Source organism: Symphalangus syndactylus, chromosome 12, assembly GCF_028878055.3.
Source record: "Symphalangus syndactylus isolate Jambi chromosome 12, NHGRI_mSymSyn1-v2.1_pri, whole genome shotgun sequence".
Taxonomy (NCBI): domain Eukaryota; kingdom Metazoa; phylum Chordata; class Mammalia; order Primates; family Hylobatidae; genus Symphalangus; species Symphalangus syndactylus.
Window position 1 is genome coordinate 62,546,854 of NC_072441.2, and position 21,861 is coordinate 62,568,714.

At 54.9% G+C, this 21,861-nt stretch overlaps 1 protein-coding gene across 5 annotated transcripts; it reads left to right on the forward strand.

The window, feature by feature from the left end:
* The first annotated feature begins 712 nt into the window (after window positions 1–712).
* Window positions 713–21,505, forward strand: CSF1 (colony stimulating factor 1). Of its 5 annotated transcripts, XM_063624536.1 has the most exons (10): window positions 969–1,257; window positions 4,495–4,617; window positions 5,850–5,912; window positions 7,801–7,971; window positions 12,353–12,500; window positions 13,660–14,205; window positions 14,554–14,684; window positions 15,271–15,323; window positions 15,641–15,696; window positions 19,355–21,505. In XM_063624536.1, the coding sequence occupies exons 1-9, from the start codon at window positions 997–999 to the stop codon at window positions 15,681–15,683; spliced, it is 1,539 nt and encodes a 512-aa protein (XP_063480606.1). In that variant the 5' UTR covers window positions 969–996; the 3' UTR covers window positions 15,684–15,696; window positions 19,355–21,505. The 5 variants fall into 5 exon arrangements, with proteins under 5 accessions (XP_063480605.1, XP_063480608.1, XP_063480606.1 ...); XM_063624535.1 differs by having other exon boundaries at window positions 713–1,257; window positions 13,660–14,684; XM_063624538.1 differs by lacking the exon at window positions 13,660–14,205 and having other exon boundaries at window positions 966–1,257.
* Window positions 21,506–21,861: the final 356 nt, after the last annotated feature.

Here is a 21,861-nt window from a genome sequence, read left to right on the forward strand (position 1 = left end):
AAGAGACTCCTCTTCAAGAGCAGGCCACATATCCTTTATTTCCCAGGGGGTGGAAATGGGCAAACTCACAGAGGAATTGAATCATAATGAATTGAAGAAAGAAAAAGCTCCTGAAGTTGGCGTAATAATTAATAGGCTTAGGCTCATCTTACTAGTCCTCACTTACACTCATTCTCATGTAGAAACAAAACGTGATTAATCACCTCAGTAAGTGCAATTTCCAAAAACATCCTAGGAAATCTAGGGTCCAGGTGCAGGACCTTTCCAATCTGAGTTGGATTTTGCCTCCAGGAGAGAGCATGGTTACCAGCCAGCATTTTCATCATCTAAGGGTCAGGTGCCTTGAAGTGTCTGCTGGCACCCAGGGAAGAGCCCCCCAGCTTGCTGTCACAGGACACAGCTGCTCCTTTCCTGGTCTGGTAGCTGGCCTTCCTCCCAGAATGGGACTTGAAGCTGGGCGGGCTGCTTGGGGGCTGCAGAGGAAGAAGGGGGCTGCCGGCAAACCTGCTGACTCAGGCTCCACGAGGGAGCAAGTAACACTGGACTCCTTTCGGCACTCCGAGAATGGGGTAGGGGCGTCTTCAAAGGATTTCCCTCCCTTCCCAGTGCTTGTCCCTGCTCTTGGTCCGTTTTCTGCTAAGATTTGGGGATTTTCAGGCCTGGAGGGAAAGTCCCTTGGGACGATCATAGAGCGCTAGCACTGGATCAGCCTGGAGAGCGCGGAAGGAAAGGGTCGGTCCGCACAGGGCGCGGGGAAGGCAGGGTGGGGACGCGGTAGAGCCCGCGCTCGTTTGATGAAGGCTTGGAAGTACAGCGCAGAAGACAGAGGGTGACTAGGAAGACGCGCGAGCGGGGCTGGCCGGCCGGCGGGTGGGGGAGGGGAGGCGGGGAAAGGCGGCTGAGTGGGCCTCTGGAGTGTGTGTGTCTGTGTCAGTGCGTGTGTGTGTGTGTATGTGTGTGTCTGGCGCCTGGCCAGGGTGATTTCCCATAAACCACATGCCCCCAAGTCCTCTCTTAAAAGGCTGTGCCGAGGGCTGGCCAGTGAGGCTCGGCCCGGGGAAAGTGAAAGTTTGCCTGGGTCCTCTCGGCGCCAGAGCCGCTCTCCGCATCCCGGGACAGCGGCGCGGCCCTCGGCCGGGGCGCCCACTCCGCAGCGGCCAGCGAGCGAGCGAGCGAGCGAGGGCGGCCGACGCGCCCGGCCGGGACCCAGCTGCCCGTATGACCGCGCCAGGCGCCGCCGGGCGCTGCCCTCCCACGGTAAGCGGCGGCCGCGGCGCTGGGCCCGGGGGGCTGAGGCGGGGGCTCGGCGGGCGGGGGCTCGGCGGCCAGGCGGCCTGGAGCGGACCCTCGGAGCCGACAGCCTGGGCGCGCCGGCTGCACTGGCCCGGCGTTCCCGCCGCGGACGAACCGCCTTTGCGCACGGACTGGGCCCCTGGCGCCAGGGCGGAGGCCAGTGGCGGCCCTGCAGCTGCACCGGGACTGCCAGGCTTCCCTGGGAAACGGAGGGCTGCACACCCCATTGCACGGAGGTGAACACTGAGCCACCTGCAGGCAGGAGCCCCCGCTCAGCCAGGGTGCCCTGCCTCTCTCCCTACCCACCACCACCAAGGCACGGGCGGAGTGGCTGTGCGCTGAGTGTGTGCCCTCCCCGGTGGGCATCTTCCTCATCGGCCACACACGTGCTGCCAAGGCCCTGCTGGGGAGTGGGCGCTTCTGGGCAGGGAAAGTTCAGGGGGTCAACCAGCTTATAGAACGCCAGGGCCTTGCTGGCAGAGGGACGGAGAGGGGCAAGCCACTGCTTGTTCCAGCCCACAGGCAGGAGCTACGGAGGACTTGGGTGGCTGTTTGGGGGGTGGGGTGGGGGACTGCAACAGCCGGCAAACAACCCCCCCATCCCCCCCCACCCCCACCCCCACCCCCACCCCCGACCCGGGCTACTTGGGGCTAGCTCAGAATCTCTTTTTCTTGCAAATTCTGGTTTCACGGGTTGGGGAGATTCTGGGCTTTGTGGTGGTTTATGGTGGTTTGCAGTGCTTGAGGAAAATGGAAAGAGGGTTTGGTGTTGCAGAGCTGTGTCCAGGGGCAGGGTCTGCTCCTGACTGCGTAGGGGACGCCCTGCCCCAACTGTGGCAGTAGCAGATGCAGCCATAGAAAGTGAGGGTGGCACTGTTCATGACCAGCCAGTGGACTCATAATGGATTTGCTTCTGAGGAGTCCTGGAAGAAAATGAGAGGGGAAACCTGGGGGAAAAAGAGCAGAAAATTGTTTGGGGGTAGAGGACAGAGGGTTGCAGGTGAGGTGAGAGAGAAAGGGAAGAGTGGGTCCACAGAAAGAAAGTGCCCCACTGAGAGAGAGGAGATAGGGTTGAGAGGGGAAGGGAGAAGGGTTAGCCATAGGCAGAAAGCAAAGCTTCAGGGCTGAAGGGGAGACCACGAGGAAAGAAGAGAAAGACAAGGAGGCTGTGTTTAGACAGGGGAAGTCCAAGGGCCCGGTTCTGCCAGGTCTCTCCAGAGGCCTTGTCTAGGGGGAAGATGAAATGGAATAGGATGGGTGGCAGAGGAGGCTGGACAGCTGGACTGAGGTGTCCTAGCATCTCTGAGCCTGCAGCAGAGATTCCTTCTGAGGGCTGCTCCCCAGGCAGAAGCCAGGGCTGGGGGTGGAAGAGGCAGTCAGAGGAGAGCCTGCCCAGCCAGATGCAAGCCAGAGTGTTAACCCCCAACTGTCTGTCCAGATCCTCCTGAGGCAGAATGGAGGCCCTGGGTCCGGGGGTATCCCCTTTGGCCACCTTCGAAGTCAGCCTCTCATGTGGTGGCTGCACTCTCCCCACACTGATGCCTGAAATATCATCAAAGCCAGACAGCCCTTGGGGTTAAGCATTGCTCCCACCTTGCTCTCCTCCAGGGAGGTTGTCTTCCTGAGCGGTCCCTTTCATCCATACCATTCACTCCAGACCTTGAGTGGCAGCCAGCCTGGGATAGATACACCGTCTAGTGGCCCAGTTTCCTCCAATCATTCCTGAACCTAAGGTTTCTGAGAACCTGGGCCATTGTTCCCACCGAGGGCAACCTCCCCAACAGAGCCGGAAGTCCCCCCAGCCCCGTGACTGCCGTCCCCCTCTTCCACACTTTCCCTCCTTCAGATCAGCCAGGACCCTCACAGTCCCTGTGCTGAGTGGCATTAAACCATCCTTTGCCTCTTCCTTCCATGCCTGCCACCCCTCTCCTGCCATCAGCTTCTCCCCATCTTTCAAGGCCTCGCTGAGGTCCCTGCTCTCTGCAGTCTCCCTGGTCACCCAGCCAGAGCTGCCTTCTCCTCCCCAGAAGAGCTGGCAAGCATTTGGGCTTTTGGTGATATGTAGATTAGCACATTGTTGTGGGCTGTTTCATAGCCTCCTTGTGTTTTTCCAGTGAGCAACTTATTTGCAGTATTTGTCTCAACATCTGGATTACTGAGGCAAAACCCAGAGTCCAGGATAGTGTCAACCCTCACTCTACCCTGCCAGCATTTCCCTGCATCTGGGGGCATCAGCCGCCAGGAAGCTTGGGAGCTCTCAGGAGGTGACCGCAAGCTGGAGAAAGAAAGCCCAAGAGTCTGTCTGCTTTTGACTGAAGAAGGAGAGACCTAGGGCCAGGGGTAGGGATGAGGAGACCTCAGTGAAGAGAAGGAAGAGAGGAAGGAACGGGAAAGACAGGGCATCAGGAGCCAGTCCTATCACTCTGGGGCTGAGCAGCTACTGGGCCAGGTGGGTGCTGGGAGAGAAGAGGGGTCTCAGAAGACTTCCCTGCCATGGTAAGAGGTGGCTGGCTGAAGGCAAAGCCTGATGGTGCTCAAATAGGCAGGTGCCAGGCAAGGGATGGCCCATTACTGGCACTGGTGCCTCTGATTAATCAGTTGGGCTCCTTTTGAAACACACACCCAGGGCTCCAAGATGTCTCTGGCAAGGGATGAGTTCCAGTGAAACTGAGTTTGATCCCACAGTTTTTCCAGTGGCAGAGCCAGATCTGCATGGAACCAGGTGGGAAGAAATGCTGGGCCCAGGGGAGCTGTCTCTGGCTTGCCATCTGAAAGCTGGTGCATGAACATGAACTTGAGGGCAGTTCAAAAGGTGCTTGGCTCAGTGTTGATGTTGCAGAGACAGAAAAAAAATGGGTAGATGCAAGTCCTGCCCTCGAGTTTCCTGTGTCATTAAAATTTAGACTGGTAGGCACACCATCTGTGTCAGTATTAGTTCAATGTGTAGTTAGGTTTGGCTGGCTTAATCTGGAAAGGCTTCTTGTAGAAGGTGACATCTGGGTTGTTTTCATGGGAGAACAAGGTTGTGCTGTGGCTACTAGAAATTCTGGGAAAGCTGGATTTGAGGGATGCTGTATCCTGAGGTAAGGGGCAGAGCCTGTAGCATTGTAGATATGAGGCCTTTGTTTTTCCCCTGTGAGCAGGGCATGGGGATAATGGGAGAGTGAGACCTGGGGAGAAATGACACCCTCTCTGTCACAGACATGGCTGGGCTCCCTGCTGTTGTTGGTCTGTCTCCTGGCGGGCAGGAGTATCACCGAGGAGGTGTCGGAGTACTGTAGCCACATGATTGGGACTGGACACCTGCAGTCTCTGCAGCGGCTGGTGAGTGTGTGGCCATGCTGGGGAAATGGAGGCAGGAGACAGGGAGAAGGTCAAAGAGAGCAGCTGCAGGCAGGAAAACAGGGCAGTGCGGGGCATTGCTTGTGGTTCCCACTAGCTCCACCAGTGATACCCTTCACTAACCTTCCCAAAGTTAGGACCTCTGGTCTCCCCAGCTCTGAAGCCCTCTCTGACTCCCCTGCAGGCAGTGGATGGGGTGGCTTCCAGCTGCTTGCCTGGGTTAGTGATTGCCCAGGAACATCAACCACTGATTCTGAAAAGGCTTCTGAGGTCTGCTGTCCCTCAGTGGGATGCCTCCTCTGGGAAGCTAGCCCAGGTGGCCTGCTGTGTCCAGATGTTGCATCTAGCTCCGGGACTCTCATATGTGGCGCCAGTCTGGCATCAGAGCCCCACCCAGATTTGGAGGGGAAGCGCTCGCCTAACTCCCAGCCTTCCACACTCACTTCCCTGGCTCTTGCCCATACCCTGAGGCTGGGATGGCCTGCTCATCTGGGCCATGAAGGAGGCTGTATCTCATTCTAATCAGGCCCATACGTGGTCCAGCCAGGCAGAATCGGGTTGCTGTCATGGCTGCTGTCCTGCTCAGTGGGAATTTACCATCCCTTTGGCCAGCCAGGCAGGGTGGGGCATCACTGGCTAAGGCCAGCTCCAGGGCCCTGAGCTTGGGGCCTGTGGGCTGTGCCTTCTGCCTCTCTTGCCCCAGCACTACTTCTCCTGCATGTAGTTGCCGTAGCAATCCAAGGTAGACCAAGAGCCCCAGCATTCTCTGAGGCTTAAAACCCAGAACTGCTGCTCTGGGGCTAAAGAGGGCTTTAAGGGCATCCAGCTCCAACCCCTACAGGTGTTCAATCCCCAGAGCTTGTCCAGCCTCTGCTTGAATTCCTACCATGACAGGGTGCTCACTACCTCCCAGGGAAGATTATATCCTATATTCTCCTATAGACATCTCTTCCTTAAAACAAATGGGCATTTGTCAGATTTCCTGGGGTGGCAGAAGGAAAGAAGAGACTTCGTTTTCTTCTACAGCTTTCCCCTGGGCATCTGGAAGGCACTGATCTTCTCCTAGACTTGACTCTGTCTTTCCACGTGTGGTTGGCAGGGATGAAGTTCAAACCCCAATCCACTCAGAAGCTAAGGTCCCCGTTCTGAAGAAGGCTGAAGGCTGAGTTGAGCTGTAGGTTACCCTGCAATCATTGGCCTGCTCTCTCTTACAGATTGACAGTCAGATGGAGACCTCGTGCCAAATTACCTTTGAGTTTGTAGACCAGGAACAGTTGGTGAGTGATGGCTGTTTACAAAATCCATGCACCAGCCTGCATGCAACTCCCAGGGTGGGGTGTGTGGGGGAGCATGAAAGCAGCAGAATGCCTACCGCTGGAAAGGGTGAGAGTGCGAGGATCCATGGGTGCTCAACTCTGGGGTGCCAGGACCCAGGGCTCAAGTCCCCTGCCATTCTCTTCTCCTGGCCTGATACATAACAAGCGCTCACTAGGTACCAAGCACTTTGCTAATTTAGTTCTGACAGTACCACTATGTGGTACACAAATACAGTTTATTATCCACAGAGAGGTGAAAGGAGCATAGCTAGTAGGTGCTAGAGGCCTGATTTGAATCCAGGAAGGTTGGCTGTAGGGCTTGAGGCAAATCAATACTTCTTCCAGGTCACATGCTTTGCTTAAGGATGTCACTTCTCTTCACCAGGCCAACCAGCAGGCAGGGAGGCAGTCCAGCCCTTCCTGGACTTGCCCCACACCCAACCAGCCACCGAGTGCTACTGGTTCTACCTCTCAGCATCTCTGGGTTCTGTCTCCTCCATCCCCACCTTCACCCCTTAATCAGTTGCTTGGACAATTTCAAGAGCCTCCTAACTGGTCTCCCTGCTTCTAGTTCACTCCTCATCTTACCACCAGGGGAAATTTTCTTTTTCTTTCTTTTTTTTTTTTTTTTGAGACAGAGTCTCGCTCTGTTGCCCAGGCTGGAGTGCAGTGGCGCAATCTCGGCTCACTGCAAGCTCCGCCTCCCAGGTTCACGCCATTCTCCTGCCTCAGCCTCTCCGAGTAGCTGGGACTACAGGCGCCTGCCACCACGCCCGGCTAATTTTTTTGTATTTTTAGTAGAGACGGGGTTTCACCGTGGTCTCGATCTCCTGACCTCGTGATCTGCCCACCTCGGCCTCCCAAAGTGCTGGGATTACAAGCGTGAGCCACCGCGCCCGGCCCACCAGGGGAAATTTTCTGAAACGCCAACCTGCTGCCTTTATCTCCCTCTCCCAAAAACATCAGGGCCCCCATCACTCCAGAAGAAAGCCAAGGTCATCTAGTCTGGGTTACACCAGGTCTAGCCATTCTCCTCCACACAAGCCTGTACACCACCTCCCCATTCCCTGTTCCTTCCTGCCTCCCATCTTTGCACAAGCTCTTCCCAATGACTGTCATGCCTTTCCACCTGCCCCCCAATCATTATTCCACATCTATTCGTCTTTATGCCTCACGCAAAACTGCCTTGATACCCAGAAGTTGCCCCTGTCTCTGAGCTTACACACACCTGACCCATATGCACCTCTGTTAGGACTGGAGACCACCTCATGGTCCAAAGAATAGCCTCAGTATTTTATTCACTCACTTGCTTGCTCTAGCACTCGTGCCTGAACTAGCATTTGCTAGGAACCTACTGGACTAGATGCTGGGGGTAGAGAGCTAAAGCAGAGTGGGTCTTCAAGGCAACTACCACACAGAGGTTATTCTTTGGACCATGAGATAGTCTTCAGCACCCCTATGTCCTGGACAATTTGAAGGGGCCATATGGTAAAAGATTTTTGTGAAAGCAAGCCAAAAGGAAGAAAGAAAGAAAGGCAGAGGGAGGTTGCCTGGAGCCCACCTTCCCTATGTACATCCATCGTAATTAAAGCCCCATATTCCAGAAACCCAGAGAACTCTCTAATCAGAATCCACATTTCCTTCACTCTAGCCCAGTCTCCAGTAGTGCTAGATCCTAAAGAGACAGAAAGACAGGCAAGCTGAGGGCGGCATTCTCCTCATTGCTGGCATGGTGTGGTCCCTCCCCTGGGGGAAGGGGGAGAGCAATCTGCAACCCTCCATCTGCCTGGGGTTGGGGGTTCCCAGGCCACTATGGCCAGGCCATAAGCCCCAGGTTCCTGTTTTTCAGAAAGATCCGGTGTGCTACCTTAAGAAGGCATTTCTCTTGGTACAAGACATAATGGAGGACACCATGCGCTTCAGAGATAACACCCCCAATGCCATCGCCATTGTGCAGCTGCAGGAACTCTCTTTGAGGCTGAAGAGCTGCTTCACCAAGGATTATGAAGAGCATGACAAGGTAGGAAGCCCTGAGGCCTGGAGCACTGAGTAAGGGCAGAGGGTGGCTGTGGAGGCACCGCTCCATCCACAGGCACAGAGTACATTCGCTCACCTCACCTCACACCATTGCTTGCTCACTCTCATTCATTTGTCATCCCACCAACCTTTACCAGGCAGGAGGCATGAGGGATCATGCTGGGCCCCGACGATGTCATCATGAGCAACAAATACATGGTCCCACCCCATGCAGCTTATAGTCAAGTGAGCTTGGCAGCTGTTAAACAAACCATGACACCAGTAAACAGAATTACAAACTATAAAGACTGTTCATTCCAAGAGCAAGCAGTTATTGTGTATCTAATGTGTACCAGATACTGTTCTAGACACCAGGAAACAGCTGTGATCAAAACAGACAAAAATCCCCACATTCCTGGAACTTGCATTTGGGGGTGGTGGTAGTGGTGGTGAGACAGTTAACAAAATATGTAAGTAAAATATACAATATGTAGCATGGCAATAACAGCATCAGAGAAGAGTAAACCAGGGATGAGAGGACCCGAAGGAGGTGGAGGAGTGAGCTGGGAACAAGAACCTGAAGGGCTCAAGGAGAGCAACAGGGAACTCAGACTTCCATGGAGTTGGGGAAGCAGAGACGAGAAAGGCTTCTGAGTAAGCAAATACTGATTTGAGCTCCAAAGATGAGTAAGAGTTGAAAGCGGTAAAGCTAGAAGAACATTCTGGAACAGGAAAAGCTATGCACAAAGCCCTAAGGTAAACAAACAGGAAAGTGCACATTCAGAGACCCAAAGGGTTATCAGCATGGCCAGAGCATGGGAAGTGAAGGAGGGGGAGGAGAGAAGGCAAGAGCCAGATCACCTGTGGTTTTAGAGATGTGGGATTTTGTCTTAAGGGTGAGGGAAGCCGTCGTGAACAGGCATGTGGCTTAATCTCAGGTTATAAGACTGACCTGGTTGCTGTGTGGAGGATAGACCACAGGGGGCAGGAATGGAAGCTGGGAGACCAGCAGAAGGTGTGAGTCCAGGCTAGACACATTGGCAGCTTGGACCGGGGTGGAACAGTGAAGGTGGAGGCAAGTGGACTGGACATGTTCCTGTGCGTTTGGGGGCAGAATCAACAAGACTTGTTACGTGCAGTGGATGTGAGAAGCTGAGGGAAAGAAAAAGCCAAGGATGGTTTTTCTCTTGAGCACCTGGATATTCCAATGATGCTGAAATGGGGATGATCCATGGGCAGAGCAGGTTTGAGCGAAGACAGTTCAGTCTGTGGCACAGCAGACGTGAGGTGCTCATGAAATGGTGAGTGGAGACGTCGAGCAAGCAGTTAGGTGTGCGGGTCTTGAGTGTGACCGGCAATGCACAGATCTGTGAGGCATGGGGGTTCGGCTTATCTGTGATGCCATGGGACTGGACAGCACTGCCACTGTGAGAAGAGAAGCAGGCCCAGGAACCCAGCATTTGGAGGGCAAGCAGAGGATGGGGGACCTGGCAAGGGGCAGCCTGAAGGTGGGAGGAAAAGAGGGAGAGTGCAGAGTCGAGGCACTGCATTCCAAGATGGAAAAAGGGATGGAACATCATAAAAGAGGGTTGAGAAATCAAGCAAGGTGAGGGCTAAAATTGTCCATTGGATTTGGCAACGTGTCACAGGTGCCGGATCAGGGTGAATAGAAAGAGAGGAAGTAGAGACACCACTGTGGAAGAACTTGGATGCGAATGGGGGCAGGAAAAGAGATGCAGCTGGAGGGAGTGTGTGATTGAGGGAGGACTTTTTGTTCTGTTTTTGTTGTCGTTGTTGTTTTGAGACAGGGTCTCATTCTGTTACCCAAGCTGAAGTTCAGCAGCGCAATCACAACTCACTGCAGCCCCAACCTCCCAGGCTCAATTGATCCTCTGACTTCAGTCTCCTGAGTAGCTGGGACAACAGGCACACCCCACTATGCTCAGCTATTTTTTGTAGAGATAGGGTTTCGCAATGTTGCCCAGGCTGGTCTCAAACTCCCAGGCTCAAGCGATCTGTCTGCCTTGGCCTCCCAGAGTGCTGGGATTACAAATGTGAGTTACTGTGCCTGGCCAGGAAAACATTTTTAATAAGAGGGGTATTAAATCTGTGGTTTTCCAACATTAAGATTCCTAAGAATCACTTGAGGAATGTGTTGAAAATGCATATTCCTAGGACACACCCCTACAGAGTCTGATACACTGGGTGTAAGAGTGGCTCCAGGGCCGGGCGCGGTGGCTCATGCCTCTAATCCTGGCACTTTGGGAGGCCGAAACAGGTGGATCACCTGAGGTCAGGAGTTCAAGACCAGCCTGCCCAACAAGGTGAAACCACATCTCTACTAAAAATACAAAAATTAGCAGGGGGTGATGGCGCATGCCTGTAATCCCAGCTACTTGGGAGGCTGAGGCAGTAGAATCGCTTGAACCAGGGTGGCGGAGGTTGCAGTGAGCCAAGATCGAAACTCCATCTCAAAATAAATAAATAAATAAAAGACTGACCCCAGGAATCTGCATCTTAAACAGCTGTCCCACTGATGATTATGACCCCCTTGGATATTCACCTGTAGACAGGTGTGAATGTTGAGGGGCAGGCTCCAGGAGAGAGGGTGAGTGAAGCTAGAGGAGCTAGCTCCCAGCAAGTCTCCGGAGAAGACAGTGGGAGGGATTCGGAGCTCCTGAGGGAGAGGGAGAGTGAGACTCCATCTCAAAAAAAAAAAAAAAAAAAAAAAAATGTTTACCAGATAGACGTATGAATGAGAAAACTGGGCTCAGCTCCATCACTCACCAGCTAGGAGGCAGTGACCAAATAAACTGCCGGAATCTCACTCTGTCTCCCAGGCTGGAGTGCAGTGGTGCCATCTCAGCTCACTGCAACCTCTGCCTCCCAGGTTCAAGCAATTCTCCTGCCTCAGCCTCCTGAGTAGCTGGGATTACAGGCACGCACCACCATGCCCAGCTAATTTTTGTCTTTTTAGCTGGGATTACAGGCACGTGCCACCATGCCTGGCTAATTTTTGTCTTTTTAGTAAAGACAGGGTTTCACCATGTTGGTCAGGCTGATCTCGAACTCCTGACCTCGTGATCAGCCTGCCTCAGCCTCCCAACTTGCTGGGATTACAGGCGTGAGCCACCGTGCCCGGCCTATCTGGTAAACATTTCTTAAGGGCTGACTGTGCACAGGCCAGGGGGATGCGGCAATGCCTTCAAGGACTTCACAGCTTAGAAAAGCCCATGTTTCTTCCCTGTGAAGCTCAGTTTAAGGAAAAACAGGAAAAACTTGGTATCTGTGATTCAGTGGCAGTTAGGCCCTGGATGAAGCTGTGAGCATGGATGGCATGACCTTGTGTAAAAGGAGAGGTGGGCCCGGGAGCGAACCCTGAAGGATGGCAGCATTTGGACATCAGGAGGAGAAGAGGAGCTTGGTAAGGAGACAGAAAGAGCAGCTTGAGAGGTGGGAGAAGACCCAGGATGATGCAGCTTCTCAGAGCTCCAGTGGGTGTAGGAGACCGGGGCCCCTTGAGCAGCATGGAAGACAGGGCTGGGACCTCCTCAGCCCTCCCTCCGAGACACACTAACACCAGCAAAGGACCCACATGCCTGGCGGCTGCCCCATTCCCTTCTTCACACCACGGCTCAATGATTTTTCTCAAACTCAACTCTTACCATGCCACCGCCCACCCCTAACACCCCTTCAGATGTTTTCCCTTTGCTCTGTGGACAAAACTAAAAGTTCTGGTCTTGGCCCATGAGGCCCTCAAGACCTGGCCCTTGCTAACCTCTCTCCATTTGCATCTCTTGCCACGCTCCTCCTAGATGGTAGTGCTGCAGCCACACCAGCCTTCTTTTAGTCTTTGGGCTTTTCATGCATTTTCTTGCCTCAGGACTTTTGCACAGTCTGTTCTTGCAGCCTGGACAGCTCTCTGGAATCCCATCTCTTTCCTGGTTTCTCTTGCTCATCTTTTAGTTGATTCCTTGGGGAAATTCTCCCTGAACACTTGTTTCGTTCCCCTTGTTGCACACCATCGGATGGCCCAGTACTTATTCATAGGACTCATTGCACTTGTAACAGTGTGTTTAGTCCCTACTGGATTGCTGGTCTCAGTGTCCAACTCAGCCAGGAACCACCTCTCTCTTGTTCATTGCATGATTCCCAGGTAATTACCATATGCCTGGCACATAAACATGTGTTGAATGGGTCTGTGAATAAATGACATATCTCATAACCTCAGGACTCATTCTGCTGCAAAGCAGGGGAAAGGGGAGGGAGGAAACAAAAGGGAAAAAGAAGACAGATGTGAGAAAGGCCAAGGGAATTTGACAAACAAGACGGAGACACGGGGCCAATGGTCATGCTCACAAAAGGGGGCCCTGATCTCCTTCCAGGCCTGCGTCCGAACTTTCTATGAGACACCTCTCCAGTTGCTGGAGAAGGTCAAGAATGTCTTTAATGAAACAAAGAATCTCCTTGACAAGGACTGGAATATTTTCAGCAAGAACTGCAACAACAGCTTTGCTGAATGCTCCAGCCAAGGTAAGCATGGCAGGGGCCAGCAAGTGTGTAGGGGTGGTAGCATATGGAATGGGGATTGGGAGGTGAGATGTGAAGCTGGGGGGACCCCTGGGGAGGCAGCCTGGCTGCTACTTGTGTTCCTGTGTGCATGAATGTGCTTGTTTCGTGTACATATGTGGCTTCACATACCTCTGGTCCTGGGCACATGTCTTTTCTGACATGTGTGTGCATGCACACCTACATATGTCTGCATGTGGCAGCATCAAGAAGGATCACGCTGGTGCCTTGAGATTAGGGAGTGGAAATGGGAGCCTGTCTTGGGAGCCCTGTAGGTATGGAAGCTTTCCCCACTGGCTCTGCAGGCTGGCTGAACGTGTGGGGGGTTCTGTGGAGACAGCTGACACCCATCTGGGAGTCAGGGCCCTTGCTCCAGGAGCTCTGCTGCGAATCACCGTGATACCCTGGCTCCAGAAGTCCCCAGGATGCCTTGGGCGTTTCCTCAAGGGACAAGGCTGGATTTGAAGTCTGAGCATCATTGGAACTCCCAGGGCTGGCTCAGCTGCATACATGTGTACACTGCGTGTCCTCGTCTCTGCGTCTCGTGCCACACGTGCCCTCCTACATTCAACCTTGCTTCCCAAGGCAGGGTCTAGGGCCCTGCAACCTGCCAGTGGCCAAGTCCAGTCTCGTTGCTTCAATCCCAAGACCTTAAGCCTTGGCTGCATTCTAGCCCCAGCCTGTTCCTGCTTGTGGCTGTGGCTGTGTGGCTCTTGGCTATGCATGAAACCAGTGTCTCTGGGGCTTGAAGTTGTCTTGTGTTGGTCCGGAAGGCAACTGTTTAACCTCCTGACCTGGCTGCTGTTCATCCCTAGCTTGGCCTGTGGCCAGTGGGAACCCCTGCATGGGCTGTTCTCTTATCTTCCTTCTCCCCAACCCCCAGTGTGTGCATCTCAACCCTGCTCTTTGTCGCTGCTCATGAGACCCTGCATACGGCACCTTCCCTGTGTCATGAGCACCCACTCTAGTCCCATCCTCTTCTCAGCTCCAGGGCTGAGCTAAGAGATGAGGGCCCCCCAGACTCACATTCCCCTCTCCCCCTGCTCTGGGAAAGCTGTGCTGGAGGCTAGTGACTCTATCTCCTCCCCATCTTTCTCTCTCCCTCTCTCTGTGGTTCTTTCAGATGTGGTGACCAAGCCTGATTGCAACTGCCTGTACCCCAAAGCCATCCCTAGCAGTGACCCAGCCTCTGTCTCCCCTCATCAGCCCCTCGCCCCCTCCATGGCCCCTGTGGCTGGCTTGACCTGGGAGGACTCTGAGGGAACTGAGGGCAGCTCCCTCTTGCCTGGTGAGCAGCCCCTGCACACAGTGGATCCAGGCAGTGCCAAGCAGCGGCCACCCAGGAGCACCTGCCAGAGCCTTGAGCCGCCAGAGACCCCGGTTGTCAAGGACAGCACCATCGGTGGCTCACCACAGCCTCGCCCCTCTGTCGGGGCCTTCAACCCAGGGATGGAGGATATTCTTGACTCTGCAATGGGCACTAGTTGGGTCCCAGAAGAAGCCTCTGGAGAGGCCAGTGAGATTCCCGTACCCCAAGGGACAGAGCTTTCCCCCTCCAGGCCAGGAGGGGGCAGCATGCAGACAGAGCCCGCCAGACCCAGCAACTTCCTCTCAGCATCTTCTCCACTCCCTGCATCAGCAAAGGGCCAACAGCCGGCAGATGTAACTGGTACCGCCTTGCCCAGGGTGGGCCCCGTGAGGCCCACTGGCCAGGACTGGAATCACACCCCCCAGAAGACAGACCATCCATCTGCCCTGCTCAGAGACCCCCCGGAGCCAGGCTCTCCCAGGATCTCATCACCACGCCCCCAAGGCCTCAGCAACCCCTCCACCCTCTCTGCTCAGCCACAGCTTTCCAGAAGCCACTCCTCGGGCAACATGCTGCCCCTTGGGGAGCTGGAGGGCAGGAGGAGCACCAGGGATCGGAGGAGCCCCGCAGAGCCAGAAGGAGGACCAGCAAGTGAAGGGGCAGCCAGGCCCCTGGCCCGTTTTAACTCCGTTCCTTTGACTGACACAGGCCATGAGAGGCAGCCCGAGGGATCCTCCAGCTCGCAGCTCCAGGACTCTGTCTTCCACCTGCTGGTGCCCAGTGTCATCCTGGTCTTGCTGGCCGTCGGAGGCCTCTTGTTCTACAGGTGGAGGCGGCGGGTGAGCAGATCCCCATGAGGAAGAAGAGCGCGTTCCTTAGGGCAGGGGCAGAGCCTGGCGGGGGTGCAGGTGGGGGGACAGCTCGGGTGCGGCCTGAGTTCTTCAGACACAGAGAGATAGGGGCTGGCTCAGCACAGAGGATGAGAGGTGGAAATGGAGGATTACTTCGAGAATTGGGAAGGCTCAAGCCATAAGGTCAATGGGAAGGGACTGGAGCAGAAGGGAGCGGGAGAGAATATTCATGGGCTGACAGCAGGATGACATCCAGACGGGCAGGGAGCTGGAGGAGGAGAGCAATGCTGTGTGAGCGTGTCAGGGCGGGCGTACACTGGGAGCTCCGCAGAGCCCGGGGCAGGAGGACCCATAGGGAACAGCCTGCAAGGGCGTGGGGAGAGGAGAAGGGACACCATCAGCAGAGAGACCTCACAAATCTCCCTTGGGCCCCTGGCTGATCCCCACTTTTGGGAAGCTGGGAGGACTCTTGCAACTCTCTCATAAATACCTGGGGCAGCCCTTACTGGGGATGGGGACACCGCCCCCCCACACTCCCCCAGCTCCTCAGTGAGATGCTCTTTCCTGTCCTCAGAGCCGTCAAGAGCCTCAGAGAGCGGATTCTCCCTTGGAGCAGCCAGAGGGCAGGTGAGAGCTTGAGGCGGGGCTCTGGGAGGCACTGGGGGCCTGGCTTGGGATCTATTTCCCTTCTTCGTGGTGGTGGGCCTCTCCTGCTTGCTCTGAGGAAATGGAGCTGCGGAACAGGATGGGGGAGAGAAGAAGGGCCTCTGTCCTTTCCCAGATATCTGGGCTTTTTCCTGATTTCTCCATAGAGTTAGACAGTTCTGGGTCTTTTCAATCTGAGAGGGCCTAGAGCATGTGTGGGCTTAGGGGTAAACTTACGGGGTCCCCTTATTCCCCTGCTCCTGCTGATGTCTAATGCCAGCCCTGTGCCCTGCCTGCAGCCCCCTGACTCAGGATGACAGACAGGTGGAACTGCCAGTGTAGAGGGAATTCTAAGGTAAGATTCTGATTTTGATCTCCACTCCTAAAACTTACCTATACCCTTTTCCAGTCACCCTCACCTGTTGGTGACACCAATTCCCCTGAGGCCCCCACACTGACTCCCATGCCTCTCTCCGGTTCCCTTTCCATACATCGCCAGCCAGGTCCAGCCACCCTCTCCTTTCCAGGTCCTCAGCTATCCCCCTGCCCCTCCTTTCCATCCACCCCCACTGAGGCCAGGGACTATTACTTCTGCATTGGGCTTCTAGTGTTGCTGCCACCTTTGACCTCCGAGCAACTAAACCCGCCTTTTTCAAATGTGGCCTTTATAAGGTCTGTACCCTCCTGGAGAATCTTCAGTAGCTCTGTGTGGCAGCCACTGCAAGCCCTATATTCTTGGCTTGGCTGCCAAGCCCCTCCAACAGCAGCTGCTTGCCAGATCGCCACCCCCCCACCAGTTGACCCTCCTCCCCAGCTGAGGTCAGTTCTGCTTCCTTGCTTTTAGGATCATGTTGACATAGAACCTGAGTCTTAGAAGGGCTCTCAGGGGTCATTTGGCCCTGGGTCCCACCCCAAAGGGACTGCCCCTCTCCATGTCCCCAACAGGGAGCCAGCCAGCTGACTGTCACACACTCCCAGTTCCAGGCCAGCTCCCTGCCTAGCCACGGCCCATGCCATCTTCCAGTCAGACTGGGAGAAACGTCTTCCTCATGTGAGGCAAAACTGGCTTCCCTGCCCCCTCCATACTGCTCCTCCCTCCTGTTCTCATGAAAACCCTCAGATATTTCAAGTCAGGTATCCATGTCCCCTTTGAGAATTCTCTAAGCTGAGTATGGCCAAGCCCCTCAAACGTTCCTTATATGATATGGTTTTCAGACCCCTCACCATCCTGGACACACTCGTTTGTCAATGTCCCTCTGAAAATGTGGCGCCCAGCCCCGGACACAGTACTCCAGATGTCTGACCAGCTCAGAGAGAGTACAGTGGGACTGTTACCTTCCTTGATATGGACAGTATTCTTCTATTTGTGCAGATTAAGATTGCATTAGTTTTTTTCTTAACAACTGCATCATACTGTTGTCATATGTTGAGCTTGTGGTCTATTAAAACCCCTAGTTCCATTTCCCATAAACCTCTGTCAAGCCAGACCATCTCTACCCTGTACTTGGACAACTTAACTTTTTTAACCAAAGTGCAGTTTATATTCACCTTTGTTAAAGCCACCTTGTTGGTTTCTGCCCATCACCCGAACCTATTGAAGTTGTTTGAAACCCTAATTCTGTCATCTCCGTAGCCCTGCCAATTGTGGCTCCTGCACATTGATGAGTGCCTGCTGTTGTCTTTGCCCATGTTGTTGATGTAGCTGTGACCCTATTGTTCCTCACCCCTGCCCCACCCCAACCCCAGCTGGCCCACGTCTTCCCCCTCCCACCCAAGCCCACAGCCAGCCCATCAGGAAGCCTTCCTGGCTTCTCCACAACCTTCTGACTGCTCCTTTCAGTCATGCCCCTCCTGCTCTTTTGTATTTGGCTAATAGTATATCAATTTGCACTTATTTGGATGTTGTTTTCATATTTTTAAAAGTCTTATTTTATATGTATTGTACATTCCACATCCCTAAGATTGTAAGCCCCTTGAGGGCAGGGACTGTCTTCCACTTTTTTTGTGTTTCTTTTTCCATCCTGGGTTCTACTAAGAGAGGGCCTCTCCACATTTGCCAAACATGCAATCAGTGTTGACTGACTGACTTCAGGGCTGACTCACGGACTGACCCTGGCCAGTTGTCTCTAACTGACCAGCCTCTAGCTGACCAGTTAACCAGCTAACTGACTAACTCTGACTGACTGGCTGACCAGCTGGCTGGGTGAATGACTAACCAACCAACTATCTTGGTAACTGCCTAACTGGCCGGCTGTTGCTTGGGGAGCCCATTGAGCAACTGACTAGCTGATTGCCTGACTAACTGGCTGGTTGGCTGACTAGCTGGGGTGACCCAGTCAAGTTTCCAGTCACACCCTTTACCAAGTGCAAGCCAGTGCCGCAGGGCACTCCCATGTGTGGAGTGACAGGTCTGGGCCCCTTCTAGAGAGAGAGGGAATTTGGCAAATGCTCAAAACCAGGGGAACCTATTTAGACAAGAGCCAGCAGTAACAACATATCTGGAATCCTGGGGTCTACCTTGTCAGTGGGGTGGGCTAAGATGGGTGAGTGGGTCAGCTGGGGCACTGGCAAGACTGTGAAATGATCCAGGCCTCCTCAGAACTGGTGGCTGGTGGCTCAGTGCCACAACACCCTTCCCACTGGTTGCCTGTCCCCAAACCCCTTGCCGTGTTCTTGGCCCTCTGTCCCACCCGTCTACACGCCCATCCTCCTTTCCCCACTTGCTTATTCTTAGGCCCGTCCCAAGCTTTCCTCTTCCCCCTCAAGATTTCGCTTGGAGAGGGAATCCGGGACAGGGGCTACATCCAGACCCCACTTGGCCCAGCAGGTCCAGCCCTAAGGTGGTCTCCAGGCCAGGCACCAGTGGCCTTGGAGAGATTGAGTGCCAGCCCCTAGACTGACTGCTGCTGTGATTTGAGAAGTGAGAGAGGGAAACATAGAGGCAGAGACTGAGATAGGGACTCAGAGCCACAGAAAATGCAGACACCAGCACCTCAGCCCTAGGCAGCTAGGAGATGGGGCGGCAGGCTGGAACTCACCCACTGGGTCCTTCTGCCCTCCTGGGCCCTAGCTGGACCTGTGGCCTGGCTGTACCCAGCATGGCTCATGTCCAGTTTATGGTTCCCCTTCTTTCCCTCTAGAGCATGGGAATGGGCAGGGAGCCAGAGGCTGTGGTTCCATCTTCCCTCCTTACCCAGTAGGGCCTATGGATGTTAGGGAGGGAGGCTCCACACAAGGTCCAAAGTCAAACTGTTGGATGGGGTCCAGGGGATTTCTGCTCTGGGAACAAAGCGTCCTGAGGATGCTGGGCAAGAGGACAAGGATGGGGGTGGAAGGGGAGAGGACAAGGCCCTGACTCCCATGGATGATGCGGGGCAAGGCCCTCGGCCCATCCAGGAGGGGCTGGGTTGCTTAGGGGTGGCGTGCCAAATGACAGTGTGGGAATTTCCTTGTCCCAGCACTGCCTCTAGACTTTTCCTCTCTGGCCCAAGTTCTTCCTCTTCAGCTATCTCTGCCCTACTGTCTTGAATATCATATGTGATGCCCCTCTGATGAATGCTGTGGAGGTGGAAATGAAAGATTCTTCTTTGCTAGTGTTAGCAGGAATCACTCTTTGTTTACTGGACCAAGGCCAACGAGATGACCTTGCCTGAGGAGGGGTCCAAAGACATTCAAGTGCCCGCTTCGATCCTCATCAGAGCCCTCTGCTTGAGCAGTAACCCCTCTTCCCAGCCCTGCTCAGACCTCTCCCGGGCCCCGTTATCTTCCACTGAGGCCCTGATTCCCCAGGAGGAGGTAGGAGGTGAGGCCAGTTTGGCCAGAGGCCTGGGCTGGTGCCAGCGAAAGCCGCCTGGTCTCTCTGTGGTGTCTGGAAAGGCCAGGGAAGGGAGGAAAGGAAGTCCCGCCTGCAGCACCGCCAGCAGCCCACAGGAATGCCACACCTCCCAATCCATGTCCTCAACGACCCTCCCCGCACTCCCATCTGCTGACTAGCCTTTCTTTCTCTCCCACAGCTGGACGCACAGGACAGTCTCTCCGTGGGAGGAGACATTATGGGGCGTCCACCACCACCCCTCCCTGGCCATCCTTCTGGAATGTGGTCTGCCCTCCACCAGAGCTCCTGCCTGCCAGGACTGGACCAGAGCAGCCAGGCTAGGGCCCCTCTGTCTCAACCCGCAGACCCTTGACTGAATGAGAGAGGCCAGAGGATGCTCCCCATGCTGCCACTATTTATTGTGAGCCCTGGAGGCTCCCATATGCCTGAGGAAGGCTGGCGAGCCCGGCTCAGGACCCTCTTCCCTCAGGGGCTGCACCCTCCTCTCACTCCCCTCCATGCCGGAACCCAGGCCAGGGACCCACCAGCCTGTGGTTTGTGGGAAAGCAGGGTGGACGCTGAGGAGTGAAAGAACCCTGCACCCAGAGGGCCTGCCTGGTGCCAAGGGATCCCAGCCTGGACAGGCATGGACCTGTCTCCAGAGAGAGGAGCCTGAATTTCGTGGGGCGGGACGGCGTCGGCCTGATTTCCCGTAGAGGTGTGCAGCCTGACAGACGGGAAGAGGAGGCCTCTGGACCTGCTGGTCTGCCCTGACAGCCTGAAGGGTCTACATCCTCGGCTCACCTAAGTGCCCTGTGCTGGTTGCCAGGCGCAGAGGGGAGGCCAGCCCCGCCCTCAGGACCTGCCTGACCTGCCAGTGATGCCAAGAAGGGGATCAAGCACTGGCCTCTGCTCCTCCTCCTTCCAGCACCTGCCAGAGCTTCACCAGGGGGCCAAGCAGAGGCTCCCCTCATGAAGGAAGCCATTGCACTGTGAACACTGTACCTGCCTGCTGAACAGCCTGCCCCCGTCCATCCATGAGCCAGCATCTGTCCGTCCTCCACTCTCCAGCCTCTCCCCAGCCTCCTGCACTGAGCTGGCCTCACCAGTCGACTGAGGGAGCCCCTCAGCCCTGACCTTCTCCTGACCTGGCCTTTGACTCCCCGGGGTGGAGTAGGGTGGGAGAACCTCCTGGGCCGCCAGCCAGAGCCGGTCTTTAGGCTGTGTTGTTCACCCAGGTTTCTGCATCTTGCACTTTGACATTCCCAAGAGGGAAGGGACTAGTGGGAGAGAGCAAGGGAGGGGAGGGCACAGACAGAGGCTGCAGGGCGAGCTCCGACTGAAGATGGGCCTTTGAAATATAGGTATGCCCCTGAGGTTGGGGGAGGGTCTGCACTCCCAAACCCCAGCCCAGTGTCCTTTCCCTGCTGCCGACAGGAACCTGGGGCTGAGCAGGTTATCTCTGTCAGGAGCCCTGGGCTGGGCTGCATCTCACTCCCACCTGCATGGCACCCAGCTTCCATCCACTTCTCACCCTTCTTTCCTCCTGACCTTGGTCGGCAGTGATGACTTCCAGCTCTCACCTACCCCCTCTACTATCACCTCTAACCAGGCAAGCCAGGGTGGGAGGGCAGTCGGGAGAGACAGGCCTCAGCTTCCAATGCCTAGAGGGCCTCCACTTCGAGGCCAGCCCGTGGTGGTGGCTCTGAGGCCTAGGCAATGGGCGACAGGGCTGCCAGTTGCCCCTGGGCTCCTTTGCGCTGCTGTGTGCCTCCTCTCCTGCCGCCCTGGGTCCTCCTGGCGGAGGAGACCCTGCCCTACCTGGCCGCTGGGCCCATGACTTTCCCTTCCTGCCCAGGAAAGTGAGGGTCTGCTGGCCCCACCTTCCCTGTCCTGATGCTGACAGCTTAGGGAAGGGCAGTGAACTTGCATATGGGGCTTAGCCTTCTAGTCACAGCCTCTATATTTGATGCTAGAAAACACATATTTTTAAATGGAAGAAAAAAACAAAAAAACAAAAAAAGGCATTCCCCCTTCATCCCCCTACCTTAAACATAATATTTTAAAGGTCAAAAAAGCAATCCAACCCACTGCAGAAGCTCTTTTTGAGCACTTGGTGGCATCAGAGCAGGAGGAGCCCCGGAGCCATCTCTGGTGTCCCCCCAGGCTACCTGCTCAGGAACCCCTTCTGTTCTCTGAGAAGTCGAGAGAGGACATTGGCTCACGCACTGTGAGATTTTGTTTTTATACTTGGAAGTGGTGAATTATTTTATATAAAGTCATTTAAATATCTATTTAAAAGATAGGAAGCTGCTTATATATTTAATAATAAAAGAAGTGCACAAGCTGCCATGTGAGTCATGGGAAAGTTGCTTTTGGGGTGTGGGTGGCAAACATCAGGGTGGGTGGGCAGCAGTTGCTGGATGAACCCCAGCTCAGAGAACCTTTTTCCACAAAACACAGGGGAGGAAGGTTCTCTCCAACTTTCAGTCTTGTTACCAAAACCTCCTGTATTATTGCTGTCCCAAACACATTCATCTGCATATCTGCTCGTATTGGGCAGAAAGTGGCCAAAACTCAGGCCTGGTCACTGGCCCCTGCTCCTGCCCAGCCTAGCCCAGCCTGGGAAAATGGCTGGTTGGGCTCTGTCCAAGGGCCCCGGGGGCCTGCAAGGATAAGGCTCCTTGACTGCTGAGCCCTGCTGAC